General features: G+C 43.4%; 1 protein-coding gene across 6 annotated transcripts in view; it reads right to left on the bottom strand.

Annotated features, from left to right (window-relative positions):
* LMBR1 (limb development membrane protein 1) overlaps positions 1-23330 on the bottom strand; it is a 122427-nt gene that overhangs the window by 33674 nt on the left and 65423 nt on the right. For all 6 annotated transcript variants that reach the window (XR_004321167.1, XM_032482996.1, XM_032482998.1 and 3 more), the window contains 4 exons: positions 19618-19744; positions 19088-19156; positions 18006-18070; positions 14126-14198 (listed from right to left, as the gene is read on the bottom strand). Coding sequence is in view for 5 of the 6 variants with exons in the window: in XM_032482996.1 (XP_032338887.1) it covers positions 14126-14198; positions 18006-18070; positions 19088-19156; positions 19618-19744 (334 nt within the window). In the remaining variant the exon portion in view is untranslated. The remainder of the gene's footprint in view (positions 1-14125; positions 14199-18005; positions 18071-19087; positions 19157-19617; positions 19745-23330) is intronic.

Here is a 23330-nt window from a genome sequence, read left to right as displayed (position 1 = left end):
AAGACTGTGACATGTTCCTTGCGGACCTCACTGTCTTAAATGCTTTTCTCTGTTTTCACCTTCTCCTTCCTTCATCATCGTATTGGTAACTTTGGTTAGACCGACATTCAATGTCTACATTATTACAATACAAACTCTATTATTCACCGCTCACCTGTGTAATAAACTGCGATGGGCTTTCCTTTCTTCAGTAACATTCTTCTTCCCACTCTTAAGAACTAACCTTTGGCTTTCATTTACTTAGTTTTTTATGCTCTTAACTTTCCTTTCAAATGTCTTTATTTCAGTATCTTGCAAAGAAAAGGTAAATGGGAGGAAATTTTTTTGAAACTATACAAGTCTGAATATTAAAGTTTTATTAAATATAAATTATTTTTTATATTTAAAAAATATAAATGAGGAATGAAAAGGTGTGTGGTCTACAGAGATTAAATCCTCATCTTCCATAGCTGGAAGGTTAACAGTTAATACTTAAAGCTGGAAAATCAAGAAATAGAAGGGAACCTTCTTATTCAGTGCTTACCAGTTCATCATTATTTACTAGTTAGGTCAAAACTAATTATTCCTCCAAACCGTGAAGTCACTGCTCCACTGTCCTCCAGCTTCCAGTCTTGACTTCCTCCTCCTGTGCCCGCGCGCGCGAGCTGCTTCTCCTTGTCCCCAGAGCCGTGGAAGGCCTGTGCCCCGGGCTGGGGAGTCGTCCACGTTGCACGCTGGGCCCTGGGTGAGCACTTTCAGTCTCCACGTTCACGTCCTTTAGAGCTGAGAGATCTTCTTGATTTGTCATTTCTCCCATCCCATTTTCTCTCCTCTTCCATTTGCAAGTCCTATTAGTCGTATGGTAGATTTTCTGAACTGGGTCTCTAATATTCTTAACTCTTCCCTATTTTTGTCATTTTGACCTATTTTCTTGATCTTCCAATGTTTTAGATATATTATCATTTCTAAATTTCAAGAAGCCCTTTCTGTTCACTAGCTCATCCATTTTATGGAATCCTTGTCCTTCTCAGGGACGTTCCTACCCTGTGCATATTCTGTCTCCCCCTGGTGTGTGTTTGTTTGTTTGTTTGCTTTGGCCTCTGCTTTCACAGCCGAGGTCTTCCTCTTAAGTCTGGTAAGTCTTAGTTGTCTGTTCGTACTTGCGAAGGAAGCAAGAAAAATGATGATTTGAAACTCTAAGATAGCATGGGTGGCACCGTTGGGTCATCCTGGTGGGTTTTTCATGGACACCCAGTTGCCAGGAGGCTGTGAGGCTTCCCTCCTGGGCTGGACAGATCGCTGGGGGAGACTCTTCCGTCTCTCCCTTGGGGCAGGAAAGCTTGGCTGCCCACGTAAAGGGAGGCGGGGGCCCACACACTCAGCCTGTGAGCACCCCTCCAGTTCCCAGCCCCCAACAGCCGCACCCAGGCCAGTCTCACTCTCCCTGAGAATAACCCCCCTCCTCTGCTGGAGCGGGGAGGAGGCGGTGGTCTGGGGCCCTGGGTGAAGGGAAATGATGTGGGGTCAAATCACTTCATAAGCAGACTTTTCCACCAGCCTCCTTAGCTTAACTCGTTCCACTTCAACCCCACTTTCATAGGTACCCACCCAGTGGTGCCACGTCTGGGGACTTTTGGGGATTCTGAGATATAAATCAAGCACAGATGGTTTAGTATTCAACTTCCTTGGGTCTGCTAAATTAGTTACTTCTAAAATTTTCTCAGGTCTGCTAAATTCCAAAAAAATTTTTGTGGTTTTCTTCTCTCAAGTTCTCCTTCTTTTTTAGGTTTATGTTCTCTAAAACCTCAGTGTTCTCATCTGTGAAATGGGGTGTATTATTAGGATGCTTTGTACTCAATCAGAAAACTCAACTCAAAGTAGCTTAAAAAATAAGGAAATAATTTCATGCAATTAGAAGATTACACACAGAATGGGCTTCAAATTGGGTTTTCCAGCAGCTCAACAGTGACATCCAGGGACTGAATCCTGCCATCCACAGGCTAGCTTATTACGAAGACTGGTGTTCTTTCTCCTTTCATGTAATCTCATAATCTCTGTTTATTTCATTTTGCTTTATTTTGCTTCTTTTCCCAGCAAGAGAAGTTTCTGTTTATTCTTCTTCCCCATGTTAATTTGACACTTCGTTGGTTACTTTCTCATTCTTAACACACATTCTCATAAGCGCACAGGAATATCTTACTAGGTAACTTCCCCACACCAGGGTGAAATGTTCACAAGGCTTTTCAAAGCCATGCTCTCATTGCTTTCCATCTTCCCTTCCTAAATTCTGGATTGTGTTGAGATTATTTTAAAAACATTTAGTTTGAGAGTACTACTAAATTTTTCCATTAGTATGGAAGCTTTCATATCCTTAACAACTAGAATGGGACCTAGCACAAATTAGTCACTAAATACACAGTTATAAAATGAATAAATTAATGAGTATCTTTTTGGGCCCTAATACATACATGACATCTTTGGAAATAAATGAGTTTTTAATTGCACTCTTCCCTGCCCTGCAAGACTACATCTTATTCAAACATCCTTAACAGGTTATGAACAGGAAGTTTGACGTTGCTCTCTCTCTCCTTTGTAAGTAACTTTTCTATGTAAAAACTTGTAAGTTTTTAAATTATTATCATTATTCTTGGAATTCATGAATCTTATAGGATAACTCTGGATCTTCCTGCTTAATAATCTTGCCTAGGTCTCCGTAACCTAATTTTTAAGGTACACTCAAGTCTCCCCTCAGCTCATTCATATTTTCTTCTATTATTTATTTACTTAAATTTCTCTCCTTTTCTTTTTTCTCCTTCTAGGTGGCTACTCTCTAGATTAGGTGTATCAGCTCTGTAGCCCAAGTTGATTGTTTCATCAGTGACTTCCTTCTCTTCGTACTTTTGTTCTGTGACATGAAATAGTTCTTCCACTTGATTCTACCAAAGGATTAATTCAATCTTCAGAAGAACTGTACTGTCCTTCTATTGCTGCTGTAACAAACGACCACAACTTAGTGGCTTAAAGCAACACAAACGTATTCTCTTACAGTTCTGGAGCTTGGAAGTTTAAAATCAAGGTGTCAGCAGACTGTTCCTTCTAGAGAATCGCAGGGAGAACCTGTTTGTCTTCCTGGCTCTAAGAGGCTGCCAGTACTCGCTGGCTCACGGTCCTCTGCTCAGGCCACTCCACCCTCTGCCACTGCCACATTTCCTTCTCTCACCCTCCTGCTGCATCTGCACTCACAACAACACTGTGGTGACGCTGGTCCTACCAGACCACGCAGGACAATCTCGAGACACCCCACCTAATCACACTGCCAAATCCCTTTGGCTAGGTGAGGGGACGTAGTTACAGGCCCTGGGGGTTGGGACTGGGACACCTTTGCGAGACCATTATTCTGTCTACCACAAGGACTATTTCATCTTTTGTCTACCAAATTTTACTTTTCCCATATTCTAGGCAGTCTTTTTTCTGCTCTAATTCTATCTCTTCGAAAATCTGTATTACTTTTGGGGGCTAAGTACAAACTCCTATTTGTCTCTCCCATTTATTAACTTCAGTAGGAATCACACATCCGAGATGCTCCGCCTTCATCATTCAGTCTTAAGCGAGTGGTACCTTTATCTGCTGCTACTGTTCCTTTCACACCTACTGAGAGCAGACAGTCCCTCACACAGTGACAAACATCTGGAGGGCCCAGCAATTTCCGCTCTTGGGGACTAGCGATGAACTGGCCAGGAGCACTGACTCAGGAGGAAGAGGACTCAGTGCTCTGGTGTCTCTCGAGATGCAAGCAGTGCTCCTTTCTCCAAGGGAGAGAGGCCCAGGGGGATTCAGGCCAACAGCACAAGGCAGCAGGGTGCACATGCAATAAGGGGTTCAGTCAGAGGCCATTTTTCCCTAAGCCCTCTTCTGGAATCACAGAACTCCAGTCCTGCCCCAGGTTGCTACGGAAGGTAAGTTCTGCCCCCTCTACATTTCCTTTCCTCTCTGTCCACCAGTAAAGAGAGAGAAATCCAGCACGCTCTCTTCTGGAGAACCCGGGGTCTTAAAAGCACTGAAATGTTACATGCTATCTCCAGAGCTTGTGAGTTACATCATTTTATTTGTCAACATATAATATATAAGAGAATGGGGTTAAAGATAGTACAGAGGTATTCAGGTAGCATGACCCCAAACTACTAAACTTGGATTACAAATTTAGTTTAAAGTTTCTAGCAGCCAAAGCAAAAAGGGAAACATTCCCCAAAAGGGAATTAATAGGTTATTTCTGCATAACAAAGAGATTTACTGTAAGATGGCATAGCTTTGTAAGATTTTCAAGTGTCTTTGAATGTAACAGTCTTAGAGATAAATATATTTTACTTTTTATCCTATTTCTTTATAAATTATATGATGTGTATTTTTAGTTAATGCATTTAACTTCTATATCTGATAAATTTCAAATAAAATTCCAAAGTACATTTCATTCTCTACACTTGTAAAGAAAAGGATTATCCCAGTAACCAGTTCACTGCTAGAAAAAGTAATCTGATGAACATTCCGAATTTTGAAAGGGAACCAGAGTAGACAGAACTGCTGCTGCGAACTCACACCTAAGTGAAAAGACACAAATGCCCGCCTTGGAAGCGTGATGTTTACAAAGCTCAACAGGGGTGTCTAGACCAATCAATGTGTTACTTTCCAAAGGGGAATAACTAAGGTGGTATTTCTGAAATGCCGTATTTTATTTTGTGGTGACACAGTGCTAGGCACACAACAGGCAGCTAATAAACACTGCCTGACTTGCACTGAAATCAAGACTACATTCTTATTGTCCTCAAAGAAATCATGCTTTTATTAAAGGACTAGATTCATCTGGAATAACACAATTTTCAAAGACACCACCATCCTTTACTATGTATCTCGTCACCTAAGTGAGAAAAGTAAGCTTGTCTGGGCAGAATATTCCACTATACACGGCTGGAAGCAAATGATGGCCACTGTAAGGAATCTTGACACACTGCAAACAAATGCTGGAATGCCACACAAATTTAAGTTGCACCTTAAATCAGAATCATCAAAAACATCCTGAAGAACAGTATCATCATTACTTTATTTCGAAATGAATCTAAAATGTTCAAGTCAGCATTGTCTAGTCAATAAGTCAAATTGGCAGACAAAACCTGTTTGGGCTAGTCATGAAAAAGAAAAAGGGATTCTCCAAGAAAACCACAAAGCAGCTCATTTAAGGTCAATTTAACGGTATTATTCCGTTTTCCTTCCAGCCTCGACATAAGATTTCACTACCTCAAAGGAAACTGTAAGAGTATCTATTTGCATTCCCCTTAGGTGATTGGCAGTTCACCACCAATTAGTTCAGAATCACCCTGTTACTAGCATGCAATAAAAACAACACCTTTCATCTTTCTCACACAGGTAAGAGCCCCTTCAGAGCCAATAACTTTGATCAAATGAGCATTTTTGATCCTGCCCCACCCGCCTCTTCGGATTCAGGAAAACTAGTAGCTGAAGGCAACTTTTCCCAGCTTTATACTTAAGCTGAAAAACTAGTTTGGAATTGAAAATACTTTGCTTCCAAGATTCCCCAGAGCCCAGCACTTCTTTAATAATCAGGCCGTCCTTACGCCTTCTCTTAATACATAGGACTGACGTTCATTCATACCTTAAAGGGCAGACACTAATCATTCAGCATAAAATATATAATGTTGTATTTTGAAAAACAAATACAAATCTCCAACTGGGTATACAAACAATTCAAGTAACATTAAGCAATAAAACAATCTCCCTAAACAACTCAGTGTCCTCAACTTAGTCTCAATGAAGACTGGTGGGAAATAGATACCTCTAGTATAAACAGTGTGTTTTCACTTAATTTTTAAATTTAGCACATAGCTAAGAGAAAGCTGATTTGAAAACCTATTATCTAAGTAATTCTTTAAAATTCTGATTACACTTGCTACTTTAAATTGACCAAAGCTATCTCTGTCATCGAGAATGTGAGGTCAGGCAAGTGCCCGTAATCATCTCTAGCCACTCAGGCAAACAATCCGGTCACTAAAGCTCAAGACCCCTAACAATTCACAGGATGGACGGTCCCCACCCTCCGAGCAAGCGCCAGTCGCCATGAGGCCACTGACGGCTAGACGGAGCCCAGGGAGCTTCTCAAGGCTGAAGCCCGCACACGAAATCTCTAAAGCACCCACCCGGGTGTGAACAAACACTGCTGCTGTCTGTGGAGGAGACAGACAGCCCACAAGCTCAGGAACTCAGTTCTGTTTCTGCCCCATCGCAATGCCGACAGTTGTTACACTAATAGTTCCTGTTTACTTCTGACAGATCCACAAAGACGTGGGTAGTCACAGAACGAAGGAATATGAGGCTTTTGCTATCCAAGACAAATTTGAAAATGCAAAATACACTCATTATAATTGACCACAAGCAAGACAGGGAATACTACACAGTCAGCTTTAGAAACAGCACATGAAGCTGTATGTAACTAAAGTAATAGTTTGGCCTTTTTTTTCTACTTTAGCTGTAAGTTATTGGTAGATTTTAAGGTAGATAAGATGTTATGATTCTACTCCCGGGGACACCTTCATCCACAGGTGTGTGGCTGCACAAGTAACACATATGCATTAAACTCACCTTCTGCTAACAAACCTGGATCATCTACACAGAGCAATCTCTCCCTCCAAATTTCAGAGAACATATGACACCTGATCTGTAGTCTACAGTTTGTTACTCGTAAGTATTCCTTACCTACTAATACTGCATATTAGCTTGTATCTCTTCAGTCACCTCATTTCCTCTCTTCATCTTCTCATTATTTGGGCCACATTTTATAGTCATAAAAGTGATTATATGGCCCAAGAAGCTGAATAAATTGTAACAAGGTGTCTCTCACACCTTGTTGGTATCTTATTAGAAGAAATCACTTCATCACTGTTACCAGTAGAATTCATATTCTTTTCTGCTAGCTCATGATGTTAAGATATCACTAAATACCTTCTTCTGTCACAGTGCTGCCAAGAAAAGGGTCGTGCAGTGCCGACCGTCTTGGCTATGCATGTTCTTGATGATAGCTGACACTTGCTTCCACCTTTGGCCTGTCCAAGCCCAAACGTTTCTCAAAGTGGCCCAGAGTCTGACAAATCTGAGACGGCCTCACGTTAGTGACATAACCAACAGTAAATCGTATTCTTAGAATAACCGTTGCTAGACTACGGGAAAATGCCTAGGCAAAGTCAAGATGAAAGCAACGCAGGGGACGTAAGATAAAAACCAACGCGAGCTCCGTTACGCTGTTCAGGGTGTTACTACGCGAAAGCAACCACGCAGCTAATCGCCCTGCCCGGGACGACGGGAACCCTCCAACAGGATGCCACCCCGCCAAGACCAGCACAGCAGGGTGCCGCCCTAAACGTGGCATCACCATAGGGCTGCCTGGCAATCTGAGCTTGGTTACAAACAGCAAGACTCAAGGACTGATGGCGACAGAACGCTTCGGGCAGGTCACTAAGCTCCATGGAAAAGTGGGATGTGTTGTTTACTTCAATCCTTTACCTTTCAGAATACAAAGGTGTTGCAACGGGCACGCAGCAAAAATGAAACAAGTCCATCTTCCGTGCTCTTAAGAATAAAGAATTCTACAAACTGCAACAGAAAAGCTTTAAAAAACATTAGAATGAAGCAGGGAAGTAACTGCTGCCAAAAGCGATAGACTAACTTCTTGTGTGAAGATGAAAACAGGACCCACCAAAACTGAATTGAATCATTAAGTTCAAAGGCTGTAATATTTTTAAATAAATTACATTAAAAGAACTGTGAGGGTTTTGAACTTAAACAACAAAAAATAATTCCTATTCATTATGGCACTTCTAAAGTTACCCAGTACAGCCATAGGCTATACACACACGAAAGCTAATTATTTCAGTTAATGTTGTTGCACCACCTAGACATTTAAACACGCTAATGATATATGCATCTTAATCCTGGGGAGGAATCACGAAAGATTTCCTACCACGATTAATGCAATGGGACTTCCTGCTGGGCTAGTCTTCGGGGGTCCTGGAGCAGAAGTGGCTCGTGATTGCTCATACTTCATGGCTTAACAACAGGGGAAATCACCAGACTTCTGCTTCTCCACCACCCAGCACACACAGCCCTCCAGCCCCTCAACCCTGGCTCGACTCCAGAGGTCTCTGCTGGGCTTTCCTAAATACTCTTTCCACGCGACTGTCTTTGATCCTATCACCAAATTTTACTCCTTCCTTCTTCAGTCGATGGTAAAACGACAGCTCTCCACTGTGCATGGTTTTTTATCCAACCATTTACACACGCAACAAATGCTTACTACCAACCCACCATGTGCCTAGCAACGTCAGAGGATCAGGAAGAAAACAAGCAACAATCCCTGCCCTGCAGCATTCCTGTTCGAGGTGGAAAGGTGGGCAATACATGAAAAGTGAAACAGTATGTCAGCGAGTGGAAATAATAAAGCAGGAACCAGGGGGGCAAGTGCCGGGTGAGGTGGGCCTGCAGTGTTAAATCACAGCCCCAGGGACAACCCGCCGAGGAGGGGACCGGCGGGTGAGGACCTGAAGGCAGGAGGCAGAGGCAGGACAGGCGCGTGAGGGGAGAACAGCAAGGAGCCTGCAGGGGAGGAAGTCAGACGTGCAGGAGGCACAGAGGGGAGCCTCTGGAAGGACCCCGGCTTTTGTTCTTGTGGAAACAGGACGCCACTGGAGGATACTGAGCAAACAAGTCAGGTCTGACTCACATGTTCAAGTGCTCTCTCTGACTTTCAAGACCAAAGACAGATGCATGGAGGCCAACAGGAAACTACAAAATCTAACCAAGAGGTGACTGTTACTCAGACCAGAGTGGTGACAGCTCAAGTGGGGAGGCATGGTCAGATGCTGGAGATACTAGGAGCTAAAGCCAGCAGCCTGGCTGAAGAAATCCACACAGGAATTAAGAGAAAGAGACTCAAAGGCATCGGCCTGAGCACTGGAAGAATGAGTCTGCCGCCAAAAGGGACGCGGGATGGGGCCCCTGACACAGCAGCAGGATGAGTGGATTCGGGACGAGATCCATTCTAGGTGCTGACTAGACACGCCAGCAGGAGCGCGGCAGACGGCGGGAGGGTGGCAGTACATGGGTGGTGGCTACAGCTGAGCAGCCAGAAGACAGAACCGGAGGAGGCACGAGGCGTGCCAGTGTGAAGAAGCAGTGGGCACGGAGAAAAGCCAGCCAAGCGGACTGAGAAGGAGCAACCCGCCAAGCAGAAGGACAAAGGAAGTGCAGTGAACTGAAAACCAAGCGGAATACAAATATCTCAAGGGGAAAGGAGTGTAGATGAGGACTATGAGGTCACGGCCAACCTGATGACAGTATCTCGGGAGAGTCACGGAGGCAAGGACGAGCTCAAAGCCAAAGCGAAGCACAGAAAGGACACCAGCGAGAGTACAACCCTGGTGGGTTCTGCTCTAAAGGGAGGAAGCAATGAGGCAGCAAGCTGGTAGGTGGTCAGGACAGACTGACTCGTTTTCCTTCCTTTGGATGAAACGAAGATGTGTCATCTAAGGCAAGTCAAGGAAAGTTTTAACCTGAAAGTTCTCTCTGTCCTCAGGCCTCCTCTCCCCCCTCACCGGGCACCGTGCATCCACGCTGCACACCGACCAAACCTCCCCATCGACAGAAACACCTGCTCAGCTGTAAACAGCAACACCCTCTTGGCACCAATAAGACAGCTCCGCAGGAGATAACCCTCCTTCCTAACCTGGTAAGGGGCCACGATGACCCACTAACCACTACTCACTCCGTAGGTCTGGGATGTATGAACTGTCAATAATACCTCATTTAACGTACAGCCCTCTGTCTCAAAAATGTATATAACTGTGCTTTGACCTCTAATGGGAGGAGTGGTCCTCGGAGCTACCCGAGAGGCTATTCCCAGGTTATAAGTCGCAATTTGGTTGGAATAAAACTTTCCATTTCTTTCTTAGATCAGCTGATTAGTTTTTTGTCGACCCCGCCTTCCTTCCTCTCTTTCCTTCATACTTTCATTCTGTTGAGAAGACTCACTGTACTTCTCTAGCTGACGGAAGGGATCCAGCAGGTGAGAAGTGATTCTCCATGAGAGATGGTAGAATGGCTGAAGGTCTGTCGTGGAACTGGTGAGAAGGGACAGAACCCAGTGTGGCAGGGGAGGGGAACTCAACCAGAAGCAGGGACAGTCCAGCCAGAGGTTAAGGAGAAAAGGCAGCCCAAGCAGGGGCAGCTGCATGGAGGTGAATCAACACAAAGGAAAAAGCTTGAGAACATCTTTGTCATAATTGCTTCTATTTTCTTAAGAAAACAGGAAGCAAAGCTATCAGCTGAGAGTGACAGTGAAGAAGGTTCGAGAAAAGAGGAGCTCTAACAGACATCCAGGAGAATGTAGGTCACACATGTCAAGCGAGGCCGGGCAGTCATGGTCAGGTGGCTGGACAGAGGTGAGTGCAGGGGACGCCCAGGGTTGGATACAAGCAAGGCTGGGTGAGCGTGGCCAGGCACGAGGGCAGTACGGTGAGAGGGAAAGGGACCGGGAGTGCGCGCAAGGGACAGACGGTAACACCGGCCCAGGAATTTAAAGTGTGACGAAGCAAGAGTATGAAGGAAATGCAAGAGGAAAGGCAGTGAAAAGTTATTAGGATAAACAAATGGCACGTTAAGTCTCAATACTGAAGAGCTGCGGGGAGTGAGCGGGAAAAATCAGAGATGGAGAGGGGGATGACTGATCTGAGATTATGCAGAACTCAAGTTGCTGCTAATGATGAGGCCTGAGCTACAGCCCCAGCAGTAACAGCTGGGGGAGATCACCAGGAGAGGTCAGCGAGCTCCCCAGACTGCCAGGTCACCACAGGGACCCTGAAACCACTGAGAACTTCGACAGGTGTTGCAGCAGAGAGGATGATCACAAATGCGGACGTAAAACCACATCCCCCACGAAGGAGCAGGAAGAGCCTGGAGGGGACAGGAACTGGAAAGGGGATAAGAAATCCATCAGGTCAAGGTCTAAAGACAGGAGATTCAATGTGCCTGAAAGAGAACAAGAGGACCCCACCCAAACTCCAGGAGGAGTAGAAAGGGATGAGGGAAAACAGAGCTCCTACCCAAGGTGGGCGGGGGTGGGGTGGGGTGGTGGTGGTTCCAGAAGAGCCAGGGGTGCTGGGAGAACCAAGGTTCTTCAGTGGGAAACTGGGCCAGAATTGGGACACAGGGAACAGAGAGCCCACGATGCAAAGACCTGGGTATTCTGGGCTCCTCAGCTGGCTGTCGAAAGGGGAAGAGGGCAAAATGAAGCCATTATTCCTGAGAGGCTCAAGTGCTGGGGCGGGAGGGGGCAGGGAGCTCTGGGGACGTCACCTGACTCCTGCCACGGTGATGTGAGCGCCAGGGACTGGTGGTCTCAACCGGACGCAGGGCTCGGGCTCCCTCCCGCTCCAGGAACACGTTCAGCTCCTTCCCTCTAGTGCTTTTCTTCAAGTCTTTCAGTGCTGGATACAATCTCCACAGATTCTCATCCTTTCTCTTCCTCTTCTTCAGTTAACTTGTCTATGATCTTGAGACTCAGGTTCTAAATTCAACTACACGATGGCTGGTGCTTAGAAGAAGATGTGCAGCAAACAGAAAAGGGAGAAGAAAGAGTGGAGCAGACTGGTAACACAATGGCTTCTTGAGGACACTGCCTTACACTGTAACAGCATGCAGGCGCGCTTTATTTCGTTACTGTACTTCATGAAATAACAGTAATATTAACGAGAACAAACCCTCCAGCACCATTAAGTATCAGCCAGGAACAATGGAGAAGTCACAGGCAGGACTCCACCGAAAGCTACACTGACAGCTCAAACACCAGGCGTGACAACGCAACTCCAGCAATACAGGGAACTACCACAAGCCGTCTCATCTTCCAGGAAAAAAGCAGTGTTACTCCTCCAGCAAAGCACCTCTTCGTATGCAGTGCCATGATTTCCAGATAACTGCAGAGCTGGGCTCAGAGCAGACCATGCAGATGCCTCCAGAGAGTCACGTGACAGGCGTCACAGCCCACACGGACCAAGAAAGCTCACTCCCTGTACCATCATGTACCATCAGCAAAACACCACCACACATTCCGGAGTAAATCACCGCTATCATCTGCATTTAAAAAAAAAAAATCTTTCATTCTAGTCAGTCTGCAATTTTTTTAATAGCCCAGAGTAAAAAAATTCAAACTGCATTTCAAAAAATAATGTAAAATATAAAATAACTGTTACAGCAAAACATAGTGGACAAAATACTCAATGAAATAAAACCCAGGGGATGATTTCCATTACTAACCCCCCATGATTTACACTTCCTTAAAAAACAGCAAGCCACACAGCACTGCTTTGTCCCAGCTTGTACCCCCTCTGCACACACTGATAAATGTCCTCTGCTGAAGCTCACAGTCCTAGTCTGCATTAGTCAGAATGTTCCGTTGGCCGTGGGAGCCTTTATGTGACAAGCCTATCATTTTGCACGCGGACCAGCCCATGGTGCTACCAGAGCAGCACGGCTCACCAGAACGGCAGGAAATAAAATGACACTCAGCGCCAGTTATCATGCCATCCTTAATCCTCTCCAAACCACATTTCTGTGCTAGTCGGGGTGTTTTGTTTAGTTTGGCTTGGCCTCATTTTATGATACTTTAGACTTCTGGCAAGTATTTCCTCTTCAATTTTTTTAGATACAACAAATCACTTTTGATTTGAGGAGCCAGAGGACCTAGAAAGATTCTGGAGGGACTTTTGTCCCACTGTGGAAGGGCAAAGTGAGAAAAGGCTGTATTTTGGGGTCTGTCTTGATGAGACTTCATTGAAAGTCTTTAATTCATAGGGCACTATATTTTACCCTTCCTAGACGGCAGCCTCCTGGCTGTAAGATGGAAGAGTATACACCTAGGCTGAAGCATTACCCCCTCTGCAGGAGGCAGCCGGACACCTATTCTCTATGATTCAGGTATGTTTATCACACAACAGCATGATTACTTAAATATGACACATTCGTTGTAATATTTGCTACTTTAATGAAGTATTATAAAGCTGACAATATTGATTAAATTTTTAATTCCTAAATTAAATAGGTTTAGATATTTAGATGTTAAAGTAGCTTTCATAAAGCTAGAAAGATAAAAGATACATGCAGTTCCAGTCTAAAAGTTACTAGCATCAACGTGTACAGTACTAACTGACAGGAATTCTCTAGAATAGATACAATGTGAAGTTCTTTGATCTAAGAACAAAGCTCTAAATGTTATCAACGCTTTTGGGTTGATGATTTAAATTCACTATTTGTAACTGAAGAAAGTAGGTATATTTCTTCCTATTTCTCAATATTTCAGAGTTAAAGTAACCTTCCATTTTATACCTTGACGGTAGGTTTTTAACATTAAAAAAAAAAAGTTTGTAGGAGAAAAGAGTGCAGGGTAAATATCACTTATATAAAATGTTTAAAAATTTACTATGTCATTTCTCTTTTAATTTAATTTAAATTTAAACTGTCATTACTCTTTTCTTCATTGATTCACCATTGGAACCCAAAAATGATCAGTAATTAAAAATTAAATTTTAAAATCTTTCACATGCTTACTCTGTTATCACCTGAAAATGAACAGCACCCTCAGGTAACAACAGAGTTCCTAAGTACAACAGAGTCTAACTTGGCACCTTGGTGTAAGAGAAACACTGCTTTCTACCATAAATTTGAGACCTCAGGAGAAATAAAGTTGAGAGAATATAGTCACTAAGATAACATGCAAATCTGCAAAACCTCAGTAACTACAAGTAATAATGCCTAAAATAAACTAACGGAAGGATACTTCTTAGTGGCCAGTGTCTCGGAACTGAACTGATGCTGCCAGATTACAGCTAATTTCAGTCAGGGAGAGACGGGAACTTTACCAAAGAGCCACTGGTCCTCGGCAAAACTTTCTTCCCCCAGGAAGGTTACATATCACTCTTACGTCTTGACCCCATGGAACAGCACAAGGTACTGAGAAGCCTGTATTTCTCCTCTCAATTATCTGTCTTTTTTAAATTAAATAATTTTTATCCTGGTCATTTAGACATATACGCACCATTTAGTCGTCTCTGGAGTGCTTCTTCCTCTAGGGTAATCATATAAATTTGTTCATCCAGGTCTTCGAGAATCTAAATTTAAAGATCAACTGCTGAATAATACATTACAAAAATAGTGATAGTGAGAATATTGAAAGCTACTTGGCTAATAATTTAGAGAACCATTCAAGTTACTAGGAATCTGAAATAAAAATGCTCAAACTAATCTATTTGCAAATTAAGTAGAAATTTCTTAGCATATAACTAAATACATCATAAGCTGAGTATCTACGTACATACAAATTGGATTTTTTTCAGGCTATCAAAGGGTTAAAGAAAGAACTCTGCAACTCTCTCAACGGCAAACCAATGTATGAATTCTAAACATCCGAAAAGCTAAATACAGTAATCTCTCTTTATGCCCAAGCCGATATTTTAGAGCTGGAAGGGACAGATCACCCAGTCCAACACTGGTTTCTCATCCATACTAACCTGTAGAATGTTTAAAATAAGAAATCCAAAAACTAAATCACTACCATCAATACTTTCCATTTATATCATCTTTATATACTAAAAAGTTCCCAGAAATATTAACACTGGAATTACCAAAATCATCCCATAGAAAGAACCCTGGAGAAAGAGTCTGCTGACAAACACACCATTCACTGCTGTAACACAAACACTCCTGAAAAAACAACCAAAAAGCCACCGATCAATAACCAATTACATGGAATGCGATCTGCACTGTCTTTAAAACTGATGAACCCTAAAACCTGTCTAAGTCCAGCTTTATCAATACAGCTGTCCTTCGTGAGACAGCCCTAAGTATCCTTCAGCCCTGGAAAGAAATGTGGAAGGGGCCCAGAGCTGATACTAACGTCCTGTTACCATTCAACCCAGAACTACCCATCCTCCGCAAAACAGCACACTGTGAGGAACTGATAGACAAAACAGAAGGATGGAAACCCTGTATATGTTATCCTTCCAGCTCCGTAATGAGGCATTTTCAGAAAAAGGAGTCTCACTCATGCAACCCCTATTAGGTATCAAATTTTTGGAATTTATATAAAATTTATTTAAAGTGATCCAATAATTCCCAGTATTTCAACAAATACTGATAATCTCCTATGACCTAGAGCTGAAAACAAAATAAAATAATAGAATAAGAATAAATAAAAACACACAAAAAAATAATTACATACAAGGCCCGTCCTGTGAGCAGGGTGGGGGGCTGGGAAGAAAGCCTCCAGCGGGGCCCCAGGGAGGGCCGCCCCGCGTGGGAGAGAACAGGGCCCATCGCGAGCCTCGGCTGGGGGCGGGGGGCGGGGCCGAGTCGCCCGAGACAGACTCTGCGCAGGAGGAAAGCGGGGACCTCGCCTTTGTGGGCCATGGTCCGAAGCTCCTTCCCCATCAGTGTCCTCACCACTTTCTAGTGTTTGGATCACAACTGCCAGTTTTTACGTTCCTCAAGGTCCAACACATACAAAAGGATTTCCTCTTGCTGTGCAAACCGCCCAATAATGACTCACCACCGCAGGGACGTGTTGGTGTGAGTGAGCGAGTGAGTGAGGAGCGCACAGACGCTCCTGCTCAGGGCTTCGTGCATCACCCCTTGTCTCTGCAGAGACCCTGTGAAGCACAGACTGCCCTCAACCCAGCCTTGTAAATGCCAAGAAAGGTCCAGCAGAGGAAAGTTACCTGCTGGCCAGGCCTGTGCTCTTGGCCACTCTCGGCTGATGGACCTGAATATGGGCCAGACACAGTCCTTGATCTCAAACAGCTTATATTCTAGTGTCCAGGAGAGATACAACGAATCCAAAAGAATAATAACTATAGGATTGCAATCAATGTCAAAGCTGAAGTTAAAATGTTACAAAAGTTGCAGAGGCAGAAAGATTCCCAACTTCTATTTGGGAAGAAAAACGTTTAGGCAAATGTTTTTGATGGTAGTGGCATCTTACTTGCAGCTTTATTTACCAAAAAGAGGAAAGGCATTTCAATCAAAGAAAATGACAAGCAAAACATACAGGTGGAAAGGTACAGAGTACACTCAGCAGTGAAGTGGCTCAATATCTCTGGAGGAGGACACACTGGTCCAGAGCCCAGGCTCTGAAAACAGCCTCTGGGTTCAAACCTGGCCTCATCCTCTCATGTCTGTGATCTTGGACAAGTTACATGAGCTCCCTGAATCGCAGATAATTCAACCATAAATAAGAACACCATCACCTAACTTATGGGTTTGTCATCAGGATTCAATAAAATTATACGTGTAAATAAAGTACTTAGCACAAGCATACAGCATACACTCAATTACTGAATAAATAACCATTATTATTGGATGTTAGCAACAAGAAAAGAGGCAAAGATAACCAAGTCTTAAAGATCTTGTTAATAACAGATAAGTTTGGGAGAAAAGCTTGGGGAGGGAGAGAAAGAAGTCATTTGGCTTTTGCATGCATGTTGAGTTTTCAGTTCCTCAGGGAATTGCGGCACTTAAAGTACACTGTCGTTTGTTTTCACTGTCTTCTCTCTAGCAGTAGACATTTAGAAGTGATGTGCAAGTGGCAGAGGTGGTCAGGAAGACAGAGCAGAGCAACTTTAGACCAAGGACAGAACTGTAAACATCTGCCTATTTTAGGGGGCAGAAAATGGAAACACAGAGACAAACAAACAAACAAAAAATCCAGAGGATTAAGAAGAAATTAAATGAATACAGTGTCACAAAACCTCCTTAAGAGGGGAGTAAATTTCAAGATTTAATAGCAATGTGTGTATTACATTTGAGTGTGTTCATATTTATACAGCAGATAAAACATCCATTTAATTTAAAAAGAAAATATTTTTTAAAACTTTCAAAATTTAGCATTTACTAAAAGAATGTCTACTACGAAATTTCTTAGTTTTTCCCCTTGATGAATCACCCTGATAGGGAAGACCAACATGTAATCATAACAACTTAATAAGCACCACCAGTGACAGACCAACAAAGGGGAATATGAGAAATGCAGAGAAAGGAGCTTAATTATTTTAGCTTAAAGGAGAAATGAGGCAAGGTTCACAGACAGGTAGTGAACGCAGCTGATAGCAGAGCTGGGCCTTCAGGAGGCTGTCAGGTGGCTGAAGCAGGTAAGAAGCACTGGCGGGAGACAGACGCTGGATGTGCCTGGGTAAGGAGTGCAGCCAGCTGTCTCTGAGCACAGCAAGTCAGTAGTGGGACTGACTGGAATCAGAGTCAATGGGGAGGGGGAGAGGGGTAAATTCAGTGTGGGACAGGTTGTGAGAGGCCTTATAACACGTGAACAGTTTAGACATGAGTTTCTAGGCAATGAGGTTCCATAAACATAATGTGACAAATTCCCCAGATACAGGTAAGAATTATTTTCATATTACTAAATATTTGACAAATAACTAGAGGCCAAAGTAACTTAGGGACAAATCATCAAAACTACTACCAAGTGAAAATTATTTTAAAATGAATATACAATATTTCTGAGATTAAAGAGAAAGGTAAAATTCAATTAATCAAGATGTAAGATACAGATGAATTTTCAGAAAAATAACTGCTTTGTAAATCAAAGAATATGTATGGTAAACCTTGAAACATAATAAAGTTATTACTATTTGATATACAATAATGGATGCCTAAAATACTGTAAATTTCTGTAAATTTTGTCTTAAAATTTGCTAGAAGAATTTTTACTTGAATGCCTATAGTTAGCATTTTAAGAGCAAAAACAAATTTGGTTTCCAAAGATGAAAAAGATGAAAATAAAAACTAACCATTTGGATCATAAACACACAAAATTCTTCTGCTTCTGAATGTCAGTTGAGAACCTAACAGATGTTCACATGTAAAAATGTTTATGTAACAAACAAAGTGATGTGCCACGACATACTTACTGCTGGCTTCACCAAGAGCTGCCCCATTACTGTGAACATGCGGGAGAGGCCAACTGGAGTGCACACTGCAGAATGAGATCACCAACAGAGACATTTACTTCAGAGTCAGACAAACCACTAGTCTGAAAAACAAAGCAAACTCAAAGGCTACTGCCGTAAGAAAACGCTTGTTTCAAATCTAGGGTCTCTCCCTGTTTTGGCAGAGGACTCTTCAGCGTCACCATTAAAGGAGCCAGAGGGCTGGTGTGTGGAGGACGGGCTTTCTGGTATTTAAGGAAAGATGCATGGAGACTAAAAGGAGGCATGGGACATGCAAGACTTTAGTAGCTGAATAATAATAAGTATTTTCACTTAAAATAAATTAAAGAAAACCAAATAGAGAACAGACTAAATTTCAAGTACTAATTGAACTGAGTACCAGACAAGAATATCTGAAAGTGACAACTATAATTTCAAATCTTTTTAACCCGCATTTATCTGCTTATAACATCTGAGATATGTTCTGATACCTCAAGTAAAACTGAAAAAGTTTTGGAAAACAAAAAAAGACATACAGAATTCTACCATTACCGTTCAAAAGCAGAAGCTAGTATTGTGACAGTGGGCACGTGTGCATGCATGCATGCATATCTGCCTCTCTCGCCTCTCTCTCTCCATCTCTCCCCCCACCATCTCTCCCCTTCACCATCTCTCCCTCTCACGATCTCTCTCTCCATCTCTCCCTCTCACCATCTCTCTCTCCATCTCTCCCCCCACCATCTCTCCCCACATCTCTCCCCCCACCATCTTTCCCCTCATCATCTCTCCATCTCTCCCCCGACCATATCTCTCTCTATCCCGCCTCCCCCTCTCTCTTTCCAACTCTGTGGAAGAGGCTTTCCTTAGAGATAAACTAAACTATCTTATTATTTCAAGGTTTCAATTTACCAAAATTTACCTTGAACATAAAAAAAAAGTTAGGGGACAGCTTTTAAACAAATCTCCAAGCTATTAAGGAATCTCATCAGAAAGCTTCCCCATAATTTTCTAGAACACAGAACAACTCTACTTTGCCATCAATACTATGCCAGAAATATACTCACAGAGAAGTAACAAACACCCCATCAATGATATACAGGAGTACAAATAAGGTAGGTAGAACTCCCAGAGATCTATTAAAAATGTAAATATATTTTAGTACATCCAAAATACTGTACATTAAGATAGAGACTGACTATACATTAATGTATAGTAAACATCATAATTGCCTGAGTCTACTAAACCATATAATTTCTAAATTGTACAATAAAAAGATCTAAACTAGAAGAACAGGAAATAACCCTTTTACAAAACCTGTTTGGAGGGAGAAAATCAGCCTCCATGGAATTTTAAGAACAGAAACCAATTAACCGAAGGGAAAAAAAAGTCTGAAAAGTTGCTTGCTTTTTTTGCATGCACGAAACACACAAACATTCATCTCTTTTCTTAAACATGTCTAAAGTCTTTTTAATTTTGTAAATTAACAAGGATAACCATACAAAACATTATTAAAATGTTCTAAAAAGTGCATGTGTAATTATACCCCATACCAGAGTCACCACTAGAGAAACTGATTTAAACAGGGTGATGGTACCATATAAAGACTCCATACTGGCAGCGTCATTGTCAACGAGGGCAGAGGCCACCCACACCATCCCAAGAATAAGCAAGGCAAGAAGAATAAGCATGACCAGGGTTTCTAAAATTCGGGCTCGGATTCCCTGAAAAATAAAGACATAATTTTAATGTTTTATTTCATCTCATGAGCAATTAGGTCTCTGTCTATATGAAAGCATAAAAATCCTTTAGAAGGGGAGGAAATTTATATTTATTAGCAGGACAAAAAACACTAAATGTTTACAGTTTGTAATGTTTAGACTGACTTTTGTTTTCAAAATTATGTAAAATACCATCAAGCTTTGAAGAAAGTACCAAAAATTCATAAAAACATCTTGCAGAACTATTTTAAACAATTAATTACTTTCCTAACACTTTCCACCAAGACTGCAGATTAACAAATTTTCACCTGTGACTCTAATCAAGGGACTAGAAGGCTAAGCAAGGCACACTGCCAAAGGGCGGCGGGACCGCCCCGACCTGGGGAGGGCACAGAGCCCCTGCGGAGCGGTGCCCCGCAGCCGCCGGGGCCCCTTAGTGCGCGGTCCGAGAACTTCTCCAGGTAACCCAGCGCTGGAAACCGCGCAGATCAACCAAGTATCAGCCCCTTCTCCACTTTAGATAGAATTTTCATTAAATCCGTGAGGCTCGACTACAATGAGGAAAGATTATGTACAATTCTGTTTTAAATATAAAACAAATTCTGCCCTCAGGACAAAACTAGAGACCAGACTTCAACTTGAAACCTACCGAACAAGGCAAAAATAAAAACAAAAACGAAACTTTCTCATATTCCTGAAAAGTCACCAAAAGATTGAATCTGTACCTAAATGTAAAGATTCATGTTGATAATTTCTACTGTAATGCACGAATTTACAACATCTAACACAACAAACAAAATTGTAAGTATATCCACATTTCCCAATAAATCAAGTGATCTTTCTTTCCAAATTAAAAAGTTTAAAGACATGAGTTATAAATAAAAATCTAAAACATACACTTATTTCAATTTTGCCCTTAATATTATATTCTAATTTCTGAACGAAAGAAATGGGTTGCACTAAATCACAGCACCCCAGTTCCTCAAATTCAATAGGAAAGGCACTGTCCTAAAACCACAGCCAAGCGGACCCAGCCCTAAATGGTGACTCAGGGTTGAAGTGGCCATTTCTGACCACTGGGCAGCCCTTGGCAGGTTAACATGTGTCCTCAAAAGTGAGAGTCAGTGCCCCATACGTGCTCACAGCCAGGGATGCCGGCAAGCCAGAGACAACAGCCGGTACTCACCTAACACGTGGCATCTCCCAGGAGCCATTACTCATGTGAGACGGAGCAGCCACGAGGCACACGGCTGAAAACACAGCGCCACCTCCCTGAGCAACTCTCCGAACCCGCACTTCCCAACTTTCACACTGCCTGGGAGGCTCCACCAAACACCACCACCTCTTAACACTGACTCTTCTTCTTTTCCTTTCTGAGCAAGAACCTTTTAGTTACATTAAACATTACCTGAAAAGCTTGTAAGTAAAACAGAAAGAGCGGGCTCTCAAGTGTATGACACCCTCTCAGCTTTGTCTTTTCCTGCCTCTGAGTCCCGCCTGCCCACAAGCAGCCCATCGGAACCCTCGAGCTCTGAGACACCGCCAAAATCTGAAGGGCGATGTTGTGCGAGCGCAACAGTGTGCCGTGTATTATACGAACAGGCGCGCTGCTGGGACCCACCTGAGACCTGATGTCCCAAACACCTGCGTTTTGCTACCACGTGTCGTAACTATTACATGAAGCAACGATAATAATGTAACAATAAGTGTTACAATGATAATAAATTTGGGGACAAGCTCACCAATAGGAGTCACACACTTCCGCTGATATCCTGGTAAGCAATGTTTCCCGGCAGTTACATTTCTTTTCCTCTAGACGGCTACTCCGCGTCGGAAGGCAGTGCCCCCCCCACCCCGGGTGGCCTCACCAGTGGAGGCAGGGGCAGCCCTTTTCCGGACTGTCTTTTCAAGGAGATCTATGCAGCAAACAGCCTTGGAAGACAGGGACGGTGTCTCAGAAGCAGAAGCAGGTCTGCAGACCGCACGATATGGAAGCCAAGGTCCCCCACGGCTTGCTTGCAGCCCATTACGCTGAAGTGGGCTCCCTGAACAGCGGGCTCTCTCAGCTGCGACACCAGCCCACCCTGGGCCAGCTTCCACCTGGGCCGCACCGACCCCAAGGGGCTGGGGTCCTGGGGAGCTGACAGGAACCGGAGGCTCCTGCGCTTGCACGCCGAGTGATGGAGCCCTCAGTCTCTGACCCAGGAGTCTCGTGTCTACAACCAGCACCCACAGGTCTGGCAGATGCAAGTACTGGGACACGTTCCGCTCAGCTCTGGGCGACAAGAGTGGAAAGCTCACACGGCTTTCTGGGAAGAGCAAACCAAGGCCCACACAGGTTGGGTTCAGGGCTGGAAGAAGCCCCCCTGGGCCTGGCAGCGAGCCCCCTCACCCGGGCTGCAGGCAGGCAGGAGATGTGCCAGGGCAGAGCTGTGACAGGGCGTGGGACCACCCTCCAGCCAAGCAAAAGCAGGAAGGCGTTTTTTGTGACAGTGGAGCCGCGAGTCCCGCACAGCCAGCTCCTGTGCTATCTAGGACTATGGTTATGAGCAACTCTTTCTCTTGTATACTTCGTGCTTTGTTATATTTTCCCAATTTTCTACAGTGGATGTGTATGAAGTAAGCAATATAAAAACAAACTAACTGTTGCTTTTAATTTTCAATTTTTTTCTTAAAATGACAAACATCCAAGAGTTTGGCACCCGTAAGAATGGCTTTTTTAAAATCTCCAAGCTCAGTTTACGAGACAGACAGTATAATAAGCTAGTTAAGAGCCCCGACTCTAGGAGCAGACTGCTTGAGTCCAAATCCTGTTTCTGTCATGGACCAACTGGTGTTGGTAGCTCTGGGCAAATGACTAAACACCACTGTGCCTCAGTTTCCTCCTTTGTAGAATGAGTTTATTAATAACACCCCTACCTCATGGGGTTGTCGTAAGGACCAAATGAGTTAATATATGCAACATGCTGAGCTCAATGTCTGGTGCTTAGTGAGGGTAACTGTAATAGTGCAAATCGTTGCCTTTGTGTTTGGAATCTCCAAGGCTTGGAAATTCACATATCATTTGTGTTTCTCAATTAATTTTATACCATCTTCTAATATCAGCTTGTCACTCTTCCCATCTTTGCCACCTACCACGTAAAGACCAAGAAGATATAACCCCATCTTTCTTGATGATATGAGCACCCAGTTCGTAACAAGTTCTCATATCTCCTGCCACCCTGAGTTCCAGACAAACTCCTAATGAGCCCGACCTTCAATCTACTACGTCCTCCTGCACAGGGACGGACCGGACCCACCGTCTCCCAGGCCCACCTCTGAGACCTCATGCTGGGAGCTGCTCCCTCAGCCCACAACTTCCCGGCTTCCTCTGACCTTTCCGCCTCTAACCGAGCTCTGTCTTGTCATTATCTCCTCCCTTGAACCTCTCTGCCCTCCAGTCAGTCTTGTTTTTACTTGCCTAAGCCCTATGGTGAACTGCAATATTCTAATCCTGATTCAGTATCAGTAATATTCCAGTATTCCTGGTCCCTTTAACTTCCACCACCAGCTTAACGCCACTGGTCGCTCACTCCAAATTCTCAGCACT

This window comes from Camelus ferus, chromosome 7 (genome assembly GCF_009834535.1).
Source record: "Camelus ferus isolate YT-003-E chromosome 7, BCGSAC_Cfer_1.0, whole genome shotgun sequence".
Classification (NCBI taxonomy): domain Eukaryota; kingdom Metazoa; phylum Chordata; class Mammalia; order Artiodactyla; family Camelidae; genus Camelus; species Camelus ferus.
Note: the sequence above shows the minus strand (reverse complement) of the source record. Positions and strands in the feature narration are given on the sequence as shown.